This window comes from Giraffa tippelskirchi, chromosome 1 (genome assembly GCF_054371585.1).
Source record: "Giraffa tippelskirchi isolate mGirTip1 chromosome 1, T2T-mGirTip1v1.2.pri, whole genome shotgun sequence".
Classification (NCBI taxonomy): domain Eukaryota; kingdom Metazoa; phylum Chordata; class Mammalia; order Artiodactyla; family Giraffidae; genus Giraffa; species Giraffa tippelskirchi.
The window spans coordinates 65,995,310-66,011,297 of record NC_137275.1 but is presented as its reverse complement, the minus strand read 5'-3'; the positions used below and the strand labels follow the sequence as shown (position 1 = coordinate 66,011,297).

The 15,988-nt window shown below is 45.4% G+C and overlaps 1 protein-coding gene across 1 annotated transcript in view; it reads right to left on the bottom strand.

Annotated features, from left to right (window-relative positions):
- Nucleotides 1–15,988, bottom strand: part of SEL1L3 (SEL1L family member 3) — a 108,932-nt gene that overhangs the window by 26,679 nt on the left and 66,265 nt on the right. The window contains exons 12-15 of the mRNA XM_081537646.1: nt 12,166–12,285; nt 10,175–10,315; nt 6,034–6,096; nt 2,825–3,001 (exon numbers count right to left, since the gene is read on the bottom strand). Of these exons, the coding sequence (XP_081393772.1) occupies nt 2,825–3,001; nt 6,034–6,096; nt 10,175–10,315; nt 12,166–12,285 (501 nt within the window). The remainder of the gene's footprint in view (nt 1–2,824; nt 3,002–6,033; nt 6,097–10,174; nt 10,316–12,165; nt 12,286–15,988) is intronic.

The following is a 15,988-nucleotide window of genomic DNA, read 5'->3' as shown; positions in this document are numbered from 1 at the left end:
TCACACGCTAGTAAAGTAATGCTCAAAATTCTCCAAGCCAGGCTTCAGCAATACGTGAACCGTGAACTTCCAGATGTTCAAGCTGGTTTTAGAAAAGGCAGAGGAACCAGAGATCAAATTGCCAACATCTGCTGGATCATCAAAAAAGCAAGAGAGTTTCAGAAAAACATCTATTTCTGCTTTATTGACTATGCCAAAGCCTTTGACTGTGTGGATCACAATAAACTGTGGAAAATTCTGAAAGAGATGGGAATACCAGACCATCCGATCTGTCTCTTGAGAAACCTGTATGCAGGTCAGGAAGCAACAGTTAGAACTGGACATGGAACAACAGACTGGTTCCAAATAGGAAAAGGAGTACGTCAAGGCTGTATATTGTCACCCTGCTTATTTAACTTATATGCAGAGTACATCATGAGAAACGCTGGGCTGGAAGAAACACAAGCTGGAATCAAGATTGCCGGGAGAAATATCAATAACCTCAGATATGCAGACGACACCAACCTTATGGCAGAAAGTGAAGAAGAACTAAAGAGCCTCTTGATGAAAGTGAAAGAGGAGAGTGAAAAAGTTGGCTTAAAGGTCAACGTTCAGAAAACTAAGATCAGGCATCTGGTCCCATCACTTCATGGCAAATAGATGGGGAAACAGTGTCAGACTTTATTTTTTTGGGCTCCAAAATCACTGCTGATGGTGATTTCAACCATGAAATTAAAAGACGCTTACTCCTTGGAAGGAAGGTTATGACCAACCTAGATAGCATATTTAAAAGCAGAGACATTACTTTGCCAACAAAAGTACGTCTAGTCAAGGCTATGGTTTTTCCAGTGGTCATGTATGGATGTGAGAGTTGGACGGTGAAGAAAGCTGAGCGCCGCAGAATTGATGCTTTTGAACTGTGGTGCTGGAGAAGGCTCTTGAGAGTCCCTTGGACTACAAGGAGATCCAACCAGTCCATCCTAAAGGAGATCAGTCCTGCTTGTTCATTGGAAGGACTGATGTTGAAGCTGAAACTCCAATACTTTGGCCACCTCATTTTTTGAGTCAGCGAAGAGCTGACTCATTGGAAAAGACCATGATGGTCGGAAGGATTGGGGGCAGGAGGAGAAGGGGACAACAGAGGATGAGATGGTTGGATGGCATCACTGACTCAATGGATATGGGTTTGGATAAACTTCGGGAATTGATGATGGACAGGGAGGCCTGGCGTGCTGCGATTCATGGGGTCGCAAAGAGTTGGACACAACTGAGCGACTGAACTGAACTGAACTGAATAGTTTCAGGTGGACAGCAAAGGGATTGAGCCACACATATGCATGTATCCATTCTCCTCCCAAATCACCTCCCATCCGGGCTGCCACATAACAACATGGAGTACAGAGTTCTGTGTGTTCTACAGTAGGTCCTTGTTGCATCAACCCCCTGCTCTTGCTCTTCTCTTCCTCAAGCCCATCTCCATCAGGACCTAGCAGGAGCCTTTTCAAACACAGCATATCCCTGCCCTGTTCAGATGTCCCATCTTGCTCAGAGCAGCTGCCTGGGCACCTGCCTCCTTGACCTTATCTCTTCTGCCACCTCTCTTGCTCTCAGTTCCTGCCAGTTGCATCTCCCTGTTGTTCTTCTGCTGATCCTTCTTTCTGGAATGTTCTTTCCTCTTTCTGGAATGTTCTCCCAGATATTCACAAGACTCCTTTAGGAGCCTGTACAAGGTCACATTATCAGAGAGACCTTCTCTGATCTCGCTTATAAAATAGCATCCTCTAGTCTCTACCTTCTGGTCCTCCTCATCCGGCTTTATTTCTCCCCATATCACCTTCCTCCACTTTCCCTCATGCTCTATTTTTGCTTATCATCTTTCTGTCCCACTGGAATATAAGCTTCCCCAAAGCAGAGACTCTTCTGTCTGCTGCCGTATCCACCACTGCCCAGAAGAGTGCCTGGCAGAGGGTGGGTGTTCAGTTAATTCATTGACTGTAATGGTGCTCAGATTGTTATTACCACCGTTAACATTATTATCAATAACGAGGGGCTCCATTTCACATGGGAACCAGGTCCCGATTCCACTTAAGTGTCTGACGTCTGAGTAAGTTATGAAATCTTTCAGAGCCTTGGTCACTTATTCTGTTAAATGGATGTAGTAACATTTGTATTCCAAGACTATAGTTAGGATGACATTGGATGGCACACAGAAAGAAGTATCTATGAGTGGATGGCCCAGAGGAAGTGTTCAGCAAACACTGAAGACTGTCATTGCTATTTATATTATTATTATTAAATCCGATCTCATACCTGGCAATTGGAGAAGGAAATGGCAACCCATTCCAGTGTTCTTGCCTGGAGAATCCCAGGGACAGGGGCACCTGGTGGGCTGCCATCTATAGGGTCGCACAGAGTCGGACACGACTGAAGCGACTTAGCAGCAGCAGCGGCAGCAGCATACCTGGCAATCCTTTTTGGACACAGCCCTCTTTGCTTCCAGTAAGATCAGTGATCAATCTCTGCCCCATCTCTCTTATTCTCATCTCACATCATCTCCCTCTCCTCTCCCCAGCGCAAGCCTCCTCCTCCATGAAGCCTTCCTGACTGCTTTGGCTTTCCCTATTTCCCCTTTCCAGAACTGCTTGGGTCACAGCAATTAGAACACATTTGACATTTGGCTAATGCCAGTTTTTGCCCTTCACTATCTTGTCTTCTTAACTGGGCCCTTGAGTTCCTTAAGCTCATGATCTGTATCTCAGGTGGTGGCTGTACTGGGCTGGGCACATAGTACACCTGCTTCCTGACCAAGTGTCTGACCAGCTGCACAGCTGGTCACAAGGCTTACCTGATTCCTTCCAGGAACTCCCGGGAAAATGCCATCCAAGTACAGGACTCCAAGATTGTATGAGGCATCTGGGTTCCCCATTTCTTCCGCTTTTAGCCAGTACTTAGCCGCTTTGGCATAATTTTTCTTGAATTTGTGGTAATACCATCCCAGGCCGTTGACTGCCTGATGCAACCCCTGGATTTTCGAACAACAAGAAAGAAATGACTTTTTTTTTTTAATTAAAAAATTCTCTAAAGAGATTCAGTTGTTGTGAAAGCATTCTGCCAGAGTCTGAGAAAAACCTTTCCTGTCTCTTTTTGGGGCCAGATGGCATTAAAGAAATGCTAAGTGCTAGGAAACATGAGGCCACCTCAAAGTCTTCCCAGGAGGACTTCACCAGCCTGCTGTTTGGGATTTCTGCCTTCCACCTCAGCAATGATGCTGGCCTCAAATCATTACTCAGCCCCCGTGGACTGTTTTGCAATGCCCTTGTCTACAGAAGACCTTGTGTTGCCCCAAGTATCAGCAACGCCCTTGAAATTCACAAGCACTCAACTGCGACAGGAGGCTGGAACCTGCCCTGGCTGGGCTGATTTCTAGGTGACCTGCCAGCCATCTGTTGATCACTCTGCACTGGACACCAACAAATCATCCGAGGGAAGAAGCCACAATGGTCTACTTGTAAAGCTCAGGGGCTATGGGTCTGCTTAGCAGACAGGTAGAGTGTGGCTGGGGCTGAGGCAGAGGGGAGGGGGCGGAGAAGGGAGGGCGGCTTCAGGACTGTGTCTAAACCTGGGATTGTACCACAGAAGGGCTGGTTCTTGTGAGTCTAGTCTCAAGTCTCCTTGTTCTTGCTGATTTATGCTCTCAGGGGCCCACTTCTGCTCTCTCCAGGTGCTCCCGCCTGCTTCTCTACGGTCGCTTCCAGCCTGGCTGTCGAAGGCTTAGGAACCCTGCGGGGGTGTAAGTGTGCAAGCCTGGACATTGAGGTCTCTCATTCCTGCTTTCCTGCCAGATCAACAAGACCATGGACAAGCAGGTGAAAAAAGGACTAGAGAGGCAGACGGTGAGCACCCTTGCATCTGTGAGACAGGTTAAGAGTCCAATTGTGGAACAAAATGTCTTTCCCCTCCCCTTTGAGAAGTGAAGGACAGGTGTACCTCAACTATGGATGCCAAGATCCCAGCCTGCAGCCTTTTCGTCTGCGAGGGCTCCAGAAACCCTTTTAGTTTTTACACTGGACTCCAGATGCCAGGAAGACCAGGAGAAAGAAACTGACAAAGCCCATTGGAATAGATGCTCTATGAGGGCAAAGATCTTTATTTTGTATTCCAAGCACCTGTGTTAGTACTTGCATACAGTAAGTGCTCAATAAATACTTGAGAAATGACCGAGAGCCATCCCTTGAATGCTGATGACACACAAAACAGAATCCAAATCCTACATTGAGAGTAGTGTTCAGATTCACAGGCCCTCAAGATAGCTGACACTTGGCACGGTATCAGTGCTGTGGATCAGTCATAGAAACATTCTTCCTGAGCCTCGGGTGGTACCAGATGCAAGGCAGCCTCCTGAGAAGTTGCAGGATGAATGTATTTCCGTGAAGTGACAGATCACGACATATTATCAAGTGGCAAGAATCAGCTTTGGAATAAGCCTACGGAATTTACATCAAAATGGTTGCTGTACTGCTCACCTCCACATGCACAGGTTTATTCAAAGGTACCTGTCATCACTCAAAACATTAGCAGAACTTTGTTTAGAAATTGTATTGGGACCCAGGTTAGGAGCCCCACAAGAAATCTTGATTTATTTCTTCATGCTCACACCTTATTCTGGACATTCCCAGCTGTATCTGCAGATTTACCTTCAAGTGACTTTTAGCTAATTCCAGACATCAAACTCTGTGCTTCACCACGGTGCCTGACAGAGTAAGGGCTTAATAACTCCCTGCCAAATGAATGGGTGAGAATCAGGTAACAATCTTAAGAATGCGAGTACTCCAGGCAATAAAACTGCATTTCCTCTAATATTCATCTCAGCTCTGCTAAGCGCCCGCTCCAATAAAGCACCTTAGACAACAATTCACCACTAGCATGCTAAAGAGATGTAAATTTCACACCTGCCAGGAAGCCCCATTTTCGGGTGCTCTAGAACTATGCCCTCAATGACCAACATTAAGCAGCTTTTCTATTTCTGCACTATAGTCTGTGTCAGGGTTGAGAGCTGGCGTGTGTTTCAGCCCATTCTTTCTCCTGGGTGACGTGCCCTCTTGAGACCACACAGGTGGAGAAAAAGCCTCTTGACCCTCTGACTACCTGCTCCAGCTTCCTAGTCTACAGGAAAAATAGACACTCTAAGCTTCCTAAAAAAGGCACGCGAGGAAGGAAAATTGGCATGGTTACTTTAGGAATGTTTGTAGTTAGGGCAAATATCAGCAGCCTTGGGATGAAGGTACATTCAAGAGCCTGAAGGGCTATAAAGGACTCTGTCTAGGTTGTAGAGTTACAGTGGTTTCTACCAATCCATTTATTTGCAAATGTGTATGCATGCACATGTGAGTGTGCATGTGTGAGTGTGCATGCATTGGGGATGTGTGTTTGCACATAGGGATATGTTGTGCATCCCTGCTTGTGTGTATGTGTGTGTGTGTATCCCCTCACAAGCAACATTACAATCTCCATTCTGTACTGCAATACTGAAACTAGTTGGCTTGAAGGTTACTTTGAAGAGTAAATAGTGACAAAAGGAAAATAATTTCTAAACCCAGCAATAAACTTGATAAACAGTCCTTTTATTAAAGCACAGAGAAGCAAATGAGCACTGGACATGACAGGGTTAATCCAGAGGATTCAGGATTCATAGGAATCAGTTTGGTTTTCCTAATTCAATGGCATTTATATCCATTCAGTTTCAAGGAGCCCCTGCTGCTGCTTGTTACTAGGGCAGCCCTTGATTATAATTTTAGCCTTCAAACAAAATCGGTCTGAATTCTATTGACTGGAAAGTGAGTTCGCCTTTTGAAGTTTGCCATCCCTATTGTGCAGGTTTCTGTGTATGTGTTGTAGCTCAAAAATGACTAATCACTGAAATGCTAGCGACCCCTCCCTCCCCACTGCATTTCTACCTTCCTCAGAAGGCTGGTCATTCACTCTCCTAGACTTGTGAACACATGGGTGGGTGTGTGTAGGCAAAGGCTTCCCTCTGACAATATGCACAAGTGTTACCTTGGAAGCTGCTTTCTTCATCAGCTCTAAGGCAAGCCGTCTGTTCTTTTTAACTCCTTGACCCTAAACAACAATAAACAGCAATGATCACAAAAGAAAAGAAAAACACAGAATGCATGCAAAACCATCACATCGATCCGCCAGTGTTCAACAGAAGGTCCTTAAAGCTCAGGCCTTCCCAAAGAAAAACCTAATCTTGAAGATTTCCACATGCAAAGCTATTACATCATCATCATCATTTTGTGTATATTTGTAGAACAGTGACAACAAACCTCCCCTCTCCTGTTTAGCATCATACAAAATTCCCCATTTGATCATCAAGTGAATCACACTCTCGTCAACCCACTGGTGCGGTTGGGAGAAGCCATGAATAAGGTTAAATTAGTTTGGTCATTCTGGTTGTGTTTTTCTGGGGATTACCTAACATGTGAGTCAGATAAAGCACTTGGTCTGTGTCGGACAGTCAAGAGTTATCAGGCTGGGACAACTCAGTTATTCCAGTTCCACGTTGGAGTCCCCGTGGTGGACCTCTGTGGCTTCAGCAACAGTTGGAAGGTCAGCAGTGAAAGAGATAGGATCCCTTAGAATCAGTTCCTTCAGACACTGACAAACGACAAGCTTCCTCCAGCAAAATCAAGTTTTTCCAGCAGATGTGGTTTGTGGGATCATGAGAGAAATGGCTTTGGGGTTCTTGTCATAAGAGCAGAACTTCATGGGACCACTCTGGGGTGTCTGCGGGACCACGTGGGAAAATGGTGGGTCCAAGGGCGGGACAGGAGGAGTGGCTGAGGGCTCTCTCAACATGGCTCTGACCATGAAGATGGCAGGTGAGAGGAACTGGATGAAAACCCTGATGCTTCCAAGCTCACTTAGAGCCTGTCTTTGACCCCCACACCCCATGGAGTCCTCCTGGTCTCAGACTCAGCACTTGACATGGTCACATGTGATATAATGTCAGAGGGCTTTGCAATGACTACAGCTATTAACTCTATTTAAATACTCAGCTCTAGTAATGAAGACAGCACTAGCAAACATTCCTGCGTTAATTACCCTGGGCCAGGAGCTCTCCTGCCATGTCTAATCCTCCCCACCCTAGCCCTGGTGCTGCTATCATTCTCATCTGAGAAACCAACCCAGAAGCACACAGTGAATGAGGAACAGAGGCAGGATTTGAACCTAGGCTCCAGAGTTCAGGTTTATAACTGCCATGCTGTATTTTCTCCTGTATATTGTCATTTCCATGCTGAGAAAGTAAAATGATTCACAATCTCCTCACAGAATACAAAAACAACATGCTGCAGAATCTGTCCTTAGAGATCCGGGACCCAAAGTAAAACGGTGGATCCAAATAAAGGTTAAATTACATACATTGAGTTTCTACTTGACTTTAACTTACCTATTTAATAAAAACCTATGAGCTGAAGCAGGATGCAAGACGAAACTATTTTTCAAAAGTGGACCATTACTTCATTTAATTAGAGGAAGAAGAAAGAGAAAAGGACGTGAAGGCTATTTGGAGTAACTAGCCTGTTCATGCACTGGAGAAGGAAATGGCAACCCACTCCAGTATTCTTGCCTGGAGAATCCCAGGGGTGGCGGAGCCTGGTGGGCTGCCGTCTATGGGGTCGCACAGAGTCGGACACGACTGAAGCGACTTAGCAGCAGCAGCAGCAGACAGGGCAATGAGACTCCTTTTTGTCCTTTGCAGAAAGCATCAGAACAATCAGGATGACAGAATGTTAGAACCTGGCAGCACTCAAAGTTTATCTTCTCCAGCTTCTTTGTTTGGAAGGAATAAAACTGGGGCCCACAGGGGCTGACTAACCCAAAGCCTCTTAGTTAGATCTGCAAACAGAACTCAAGATACTCTCATTTCTAGACCAGGGATTTCCCAGTGTAATTATGTATCAGAAGTGGGATGATTTCTTGCACAAAGACTATATACTCTGCACAAGTCTGAGTAGCACTGGAAGCTGTTACAAGAAAAATACAAAGTCCCGATGCATAGCAAATGCTCAGTGACTATACACTGGATGAATTCATGGAGGATATTTGCTGCAGTAAAATCCAAGCTCCATCCTCAGGTGTATGTAAAATGGGATTGACTCCACCGTCTTGGAAAAACTACAACCATCATTGTGGCACCTTTTTTGAATACAATAAGCCAAATATCCACACAAAACAATAAGCTGAGTGCACACTGCCCTTCTTCCTGTTTGGAAAGTTCATTTTTTCTATGGGGTGTTTTTACACTGAAAACACATAAAGACGCCTTTGGCCAGAGGTAAAAATCTTTCTCGAGATGTTGATAATGGGTTTTCTTCCTCCCACTCAGAGATAACTTAGAATGCAGGAAAACCAAAAAAACTTTCAGTTTTCAGAAATCAGACCCCGAAGAAACATTTTGTCACCTCCCATGTCATCTATTTATATCTTTGCCTCTCCCTCTAGATTTCAAGCTCCTGGTAGGCAGAAATAATGCCCGAGTCACGCCTTTATCTTCTCTGCACTCCAGGCAATGACCAGCTCCAACTCTGGTGGACCGGTGCCTCTCCTCTGTGCCTGTCTCAGTCCTCTCTCTTCCCCATGAGTGTCTGAGGCCCCAGAGGTCAGGAACATGGCTCACACATCCATATGTCCCTCCATCTAGCACAGAGCCTGGCATTTTGTCAGCCCTGAATGGGTGTTTATTACATAAATACACAAATACATTGGCATATGGCTAAGAGTCAAATCACTTCTATGTTGATTTAACAACTACAAAGAAAAAGTCTGGGCTCTAAACTTGGAAACCATAACAACCAATAGGTTTTAAGACTTGGAAGGCTAGAGACGTAGCAAGAATCATGGTTGTTAATCAGTGAGTGACCACAACGGTGGTTCTGCAGATGAGCCCTTGGATGTGCATCCAAGTGCTTGTTTGAAGACACTTGCTGTCTGTGGGCAGCTGCCTCCTTTGGGCCTGGACACAGCCACCATGGTTTTCCTTAGTAGAGCCAACAGCTTTCTATTTTTCCAAGGTGGGTGAACTGATGTCTCTGTGTTCAGGGGTGAAGAGTACAGACTTTGAAGCCAGACTGCCTGGATCCCAATCCCAGGTCTGAAATGTACCAGTTGTACAACCTTGTATGGATGTGTGCATGCTATGTTGCTTCAGTAGTGTCCAACTCTTTGCAACCCCACGGACTGTAGCCTGCCAGGCTCCTCTGTCTGTGGCGCTCCTTAGGCAAGAATACTGGAGTGGGTTCACATGCCCTTCTCCAGGAGATCTTCCCAATCCAGGGATTGAACCCATGTCTCTTAAGTCTCCTGCATTAGCAGGCGGGTTCTTTACCACTAGCACCAGCTGGGAAACCCTTGGGTAAGTTACAAATCCTTTCTGAGATTCTCTTAGCACACACATAAACAGAGATCACCATATACCATGGTAGCTACCTTTGCAAGGTTGTCTCGAAGACTGACTCTACATCAGGTAATAAGCACTGCATCAATCGAAGTAAACTGTTGTTACTCTGTAAAGCATTTTGCAGTTCTTGGAGTCCCTTCTTTAGGTTCTTTCACTCAACCTGTGGTCATTACCAGTGTCCCGTGAGGTCAGATAAGTCCAAGGAGGCAGCTGCTGGTTACAGAGGAGGGATTTGAACTCCATCTTCTGTCTCCTGGGCTAATGGTCTTCTCACCCATTCCCCTGCTCTCCTGTAGGCTTAAAACCAAGATCTTTGTTTTGATCAGAGAGACTGTTGGGATCCAGCTAAACATGTACTTCATCTCAGCTAGGTATAGCTGTAATTCAATGTAATTCAACGATAGCTCTGCCTGATAAGAGAACTTGCAGCACCTTTGGGGGCTGCCAGCCATGTACCAATCCATAAAATATGGGTGTCTCCTCCAGAATGCCACAGTGCTTGCAAAAGCAAAGAGAATCCAGGTGCCAAACCTAAGACGAATGATTAAAAACAAGACCAGGGAACTGCTTCTGACTCTGCCTTTTCAGCAAATACCCCTTTCCATCCAGCCTGACAGAAGCAGATTCCGAGGTTCTTCGGTTACAGGCTCCCTGCTTGCCTGCACGCCTACGTGAAACTGCTCAGGAATTCGGATAGGAAGTTTGCAACCTCAGCACAAATTGAGTGATTCTTACCTTGAATAACACAATGGCGTAGTCGTATATTAACGCCGGGTCCTCAGTCTCCAGGGCACCCTTGGCATACCACTCGATAGCCGCTTCCGGGTTCTTGGCCACGCCTTGCTGGCCCCAGAACAGCATCTGGGCCAATCGTTGCTTTAAGACAGTAGCAATTTAAAACAATGACTTTCCTGTGAAATGCTTAACATGTGTGTGTGTGTGTGCACGCGGGTGCGCACTTAGTGGCTCAGTTGTGTCCAACTCTTCGCGACCCTATGGACTGTAGTCCACCAAGCTCCTCTGTCCATGGGATTCTCCAGGCAAAAATACTGGAGTGGGTTGCCATGCCCTCCTCCAGGGAATCTTCCTGACCCAGGGATTGAACCTGTGTCTCTTGCATCACAGGAGGATTCTTTACCCACTGAGCCACCTGGGAAGCCCTAATATTTAACATACGAGACTTTAAAAGAGGGTAAGGCAAACCTAGTTTAAAATGTTTTTATGTTGAGAGCCAAGACTTAGGTAGACACGTGCTATCTTTCTACTCGGGACCAGAACCCTAAAGGTGTACTGGGTTAAATACAAGTTATTAACACAATGATGTGTGTCAGGGGGATGTGGGTGTGTGTATGTGAATGAATGTACTATTCCCAGGTCAGAGCTGATGGATCAACAACCATACTGTCTCCTCTCTTGAAATGCCCTCTCCTTCGGGAGTCACTGTCTGTCTTCTGGGCCCAGTGTAAGGCATGCATGCCTGTGCACATCTGCGGCAGTCAGGGCATCTCCCTATGAGCCAGGAGATAGATGGGCTCCAGGCTAGGCATTTACAACTGGCCTCCTGTTTGCATTTCCTGAGACAGGAGGTAGGTGGGCTCCTGGTTAGATATTTACAACCAGCCTCCTGTCTGCATATTGAAACAGAAATAACAACAGAAACAAGGTAAATAGCTGGGCTTTGTCTCCTGAGGACACCTTAAGATAACAGACAAGGCAGGAAGAGAGGGGCTATACCCTGTTTGAATAAAGGATCACGAGGTCATATATTTCCCATTCTTGGGGCAAGAGAGACACTGTACATGTGCAGAAAGCTCCTTGGGGATCAAAAGGAGGAGTCATCACCCCATAATATGTGATGCCAAGGCCACCCTATAGGCCTCAATCCATCTTGGAAACAGACACACACAGGAGAGGGCCCTAGGGTAGGTCAAGTATGAAAAAAGAAATCAGATAATTGGCCAAAGGTAAACAAAGACCCTGAAGAACTGCCCTATATAAATTATTTATATCATTATATCTATATATCTGATGCACTAGAATGTCTGATGGAGTCTTGAGACTGATCATAAATCCTATGACTCTCTCTCCAATGGGTGCAGGTCTGACTAGACTCAATGTCAAGAGTGACCAACTGGGCTTCCCTGGTGGCTCAGTGGTAAAGAATCTGCCTGCCAATGCAGGAGACACAGGTTCAATCCCTGATCCAGTAAGATCCCACATGCCATGAAGTAACAAAGTCCCTGCGCCACAACTACTGAAGCCCATGTGCCCTAGAGCCCAAGCTCTGCAACAAGAGAAGCCATGGCAATAAGAAGCACACACACCACAACTAGAGAGTAGCCCTCACTCTTGGCAACTAGAGAAAAGCCCATGCAGCAACCAGAAATAAACAAATAAAATTATTTAAAAAGAATGATCAACTCACTTGCTCTGGCCTATGAAATGCGAGAAGTGCCCCATCTGAGCAGAAGTGTCAGGAGCCAGCTGTGATATGTCACAGGGTGGCCCTGAGGCAATGGCTTTGGAAGCACATTTTGGTGACGCCTCTGTTAGCTTGGGCTCCTAAAGAACTATGAGGGCACAGCCCTTGCCAGCACCTCCAGCAGTGTGAACAGCAATACACTGGTGCTATGTTAAGTCACTAGGCTTGGGATATCTTGTTATCACAGCGTATCCTGGACCATCAGGGCTGAGAAAGTTTCCAAGACAGTGAAACACATTGTTACCTGAGCTGCCGCATTGCCTCGAGTAGCTTCATGCTTCAGCCACATAAAGACATCTCCATCTTCTTTGGTTTGTACCTTGAGTATTTCATCATCTTTTAGTCTAATTGTTTCAACATATGCCTAAAAAGGGAAATAGAAAGGGAAGGAGGGAGGGAGGAAAAGAGGAAGACAGAAAGGGGAGAAGGGAGAATGAAAATATCCAAATAATTTGGGCATGCAAAAGACATTCCATTATTCTTAAACCAGCAATTATTCAAGTAAAAACTCATAAATAATGGAAATATGAGGTGTGTCCACAATGCCATAAGGTTACATTCTTTTTAAATGAATGGATCACATGCCTTGCATCTAAATGGGTATTTTTGTTCCTATCAGAGCATTTGCCTTGGGAAGATGAAATTTACTCCGCTTTCTCTTCCTTTGCTCAAGCTAGTTCAAAAGTCCACTTCTGTGCCAAAAGTTTTAGGGCCAGATTACACAAGGCATCAAAAAAGGTAAATCAATAACTTCTAAGTAATAACCTTATTATTATGTTTTATTATTATCCTGCATGACTAACCCTTTTTATTTAGCAGGCTCAGCCTCCAATATCTTTTGGCTATTTCCAAAAATGAAATCTGCTCTGAAAAGAAAAGGGCATATTAACTCTGAGTATATGCGCAAGGATGCACCAGAGGTTCTAAGGAGGAACCCAAGGGGAAAGTTCACAAAATGCTTCAGATTTGCAAACAGCCTCCCAGGTATCTGCCCCCTTTGAAGAAAATAAAGCTCATTTCTATGTATAAATTTTGGCTCTTTATCCAAAAAACAGTCTTGTTGTTTCACAGTCTCCCCTTACATTTAATACATGATGAACTCCATCTAGAGCCAGAGGGCCTGGGAAGGGCTTCAAGGCCATAAGCAGATGGTGAAAAAATTGGTTCTGGATGAGGCTGGGAGAAAGAAGCTTTAGAGAACAAGGAGCTCGGGCTGATTTCCCTTCTGATCCTTTGTTTGTCAGCGAAGGGAAGGACTTAGACATGTACACACTGCTGTATTTAAAATGGATAACCAACAAGGTCCTACTGTATAGCTCAGAGAACTCTGCTCAATGTTATGTGGCAGCCTGGATGGGAGGGGAGTTTGGAGGGGAATGGGTACATGTATATGTATGGCTGAGTCCCTTTGCTGTTCACCTGAAACTATCACAACATTGTTAATCAACTATACTCCAATATAAAATTAAAAAGAGAGAGAGAGAGAGAAAAGGATTCAGATTCACAAGCTCTAGCCTGCAGCCCCATCATCCACTGTGGCCACACGCAACCAGAGGTCCCTCTTAGGGGCAGTAGAGGGTAGACTTGGGGACAGAGCTAGGACTCAGAACACAACAGGTATCAATTCCTGTTGGATGTCTAACCTTGACACACCACTCAGCAAATAGCAACAACTAGAATAATGATGCTGCCACCTTTGATTGAAACCATGTGCAGGGTGTTTAACAAACATTTTTTTCACTTAATCTTCATTGCAGGACTGAGACCCAAATATCACTGTCCTCTATAGGCAAAGAACTGAGGCTCATGGGTGAGGCTCATGGGGTAAAACCGTGAACCTAAGGTCACATTGTAGAGCGGGCCTTGGAAGCCAGGTTGACCTGTCTCCACAGACAGGCTCTGACAGGCTCCCCTGCAATGTCGCCCTCTAGCGGGAAGGCCCTGAAATACTGTGTGGGCACTGGTCTCTATCTCATTCTTTGCTAACTGCAAGGCCAATAAGCAGGTGCTTCAGCTCAAACTCCAGGGGATACTCTGTCATCTGCGATGAGCCTGGAATTGGGCAGAAGCTCAGGCTGCTCAAATAATAGAATTCTCAGCTATAAGGTTTTTTTGGTCAACTAGGGAGTTGGGTGTTTGATTCGGGATTGATTTTCTTCTTTTTCTCATTTTGCTTTTTCCTTCTTAACTTTGTCATGGTACTTGAATGAAAGACATAGCACATGAAGACAGAGTTTCTACGCTTCAGGAATTTATACTCTGAGGTGTTTCTGCCACTCTCTGGCAGTGATAACATACCATAATCACCAACAAGGACTGTGTGTGGGGACCGATTGCTTGGTCCAGACTGACTCACTGAATCTTTGCAACCTCATAAGACAGTCCCTATCAATATCCTCATTTCACACGTGGAAAATGAGGCCCAGAAAGGTTAAGCAACTTACCTAAGTTCTTCAAACTAATGAATCAGACCCAGGACAGCTGGCTGTGAGATAGTCCTCACCCAGCCTCACCACCCTGCGAAGGACTTATGCATCTGGGAGAAAGCAGACGGGGATTGGTTCACCGTCTCCCCTTATACATAATGAATTCCATCTAACAGTGTCATGGTGGTGACATCAGATCTTTCACATTACCACCAGGGGATATGAATTCTAACTCGCCACTAACTACCTGTAGGCCTTGGGCCACTGACTTTATTTATCTGAGTCTTAGCTTCCATATCAATAAAAATGAAGTGTAGCATGGTATCTGCTGTATCAAAAGCATTCTACCTACTAGCCATTATTTTTAATAGGGCAAAAGAGTTACAAACACTCAGGTTCAAATCTAGGCTCTAATACTTGCTTGTTGTTTGACTTTGGGCAAGTTCTTTGGCTTCTCCGAGTTTCAGTTGCCCCATTTGTAAAATGGGAACAATACCTGTATTGACTTCACAAAGTTGCAGGAAGATTAAATGAGATTGTTTGTGAAGATCTTAGTGGAGAGTCTGGCATGTGGGAAGCTCTCAGGAATGGTAACTCATGTTTTAGGTCCTGAACTCATTCTAACATGTAAAAGGCTGACAGCAGTTTAGAATATTAGCCCTCCTGTTGGTGTTTGCAGTTTTGTACAGCTCAGAGCCTCACATTGTAGGGATGAATTTCTGAGAGTTTGATGCTTTTGAAGATGGAAGGGACAGATCTGAGGAGGGAGTATCAGGGCTGGAAACACTTGAGAGCATCATGTTGTGTGTTGGGCTCCACTCAGCACACATCATACAGGTTAATTTATTCACGCTATCAACTCTGTGAGGTAGAGAGTGTCATGGCAGTCTTTACTAGTGAAAAACTGTGCAGAGACAGAGAAGTGAGTGGAATTATCCAAGATTTCACACCCTATGAACAGCAGAACTGGGACATGAATCCAGGCAAACTGGCCTTGAAGCTGGACCACAATTGCCTGCTGCACCAAGGCTGGTGGTTGCATCTTTATAGCTCTGGGGTCCCCACAGTGGCAACCAGCACCAGTCAGAGCCACACACCCAGGTCCGCTGTGAAAGTCAACCATCTACAAAGGCATTTGATGAAGGAATAATCCCTAAAAGGGAGCAGTGTCGGACGGTTCACCCATCAAACATTTTGAGAACAAGGAATGATGCTTCAGATGGGAAAGTGACCAACCCTGGAAGAAGCTATGGTGTGGAGAAAGACTGGTGGGGGTGAGGGTTAGGGGCAGAGCTGGGGAGATGCTGGCAGGAGTCCAGAGTCCCAGACTGACTAGTTCTGGGATCTTCTGTGGCTTCTGGGGGGGAAGGGTTCTTTTTGTTGCTATGTTATAAAATCCAAGGTCTCTAGGATGAGCAGTTCATAGCCTATACTGCAGGGTTAAGACCTGCTGACCAGGTGAGAGGAAGTCTGGTGTCCAGAGACTCTGCAATCCTCAGACATCCCTGGACCCAGCATCAGGGAAGGCTCCACACTGTACCAGAGATCCTGATTCTTCATACGCTTTGCCACCTTTCTCTCTGCTCACCTGCAGGCTACATCATGCCAGCTGTCTGCCATCAATCAAAGGACAGGCAGAAT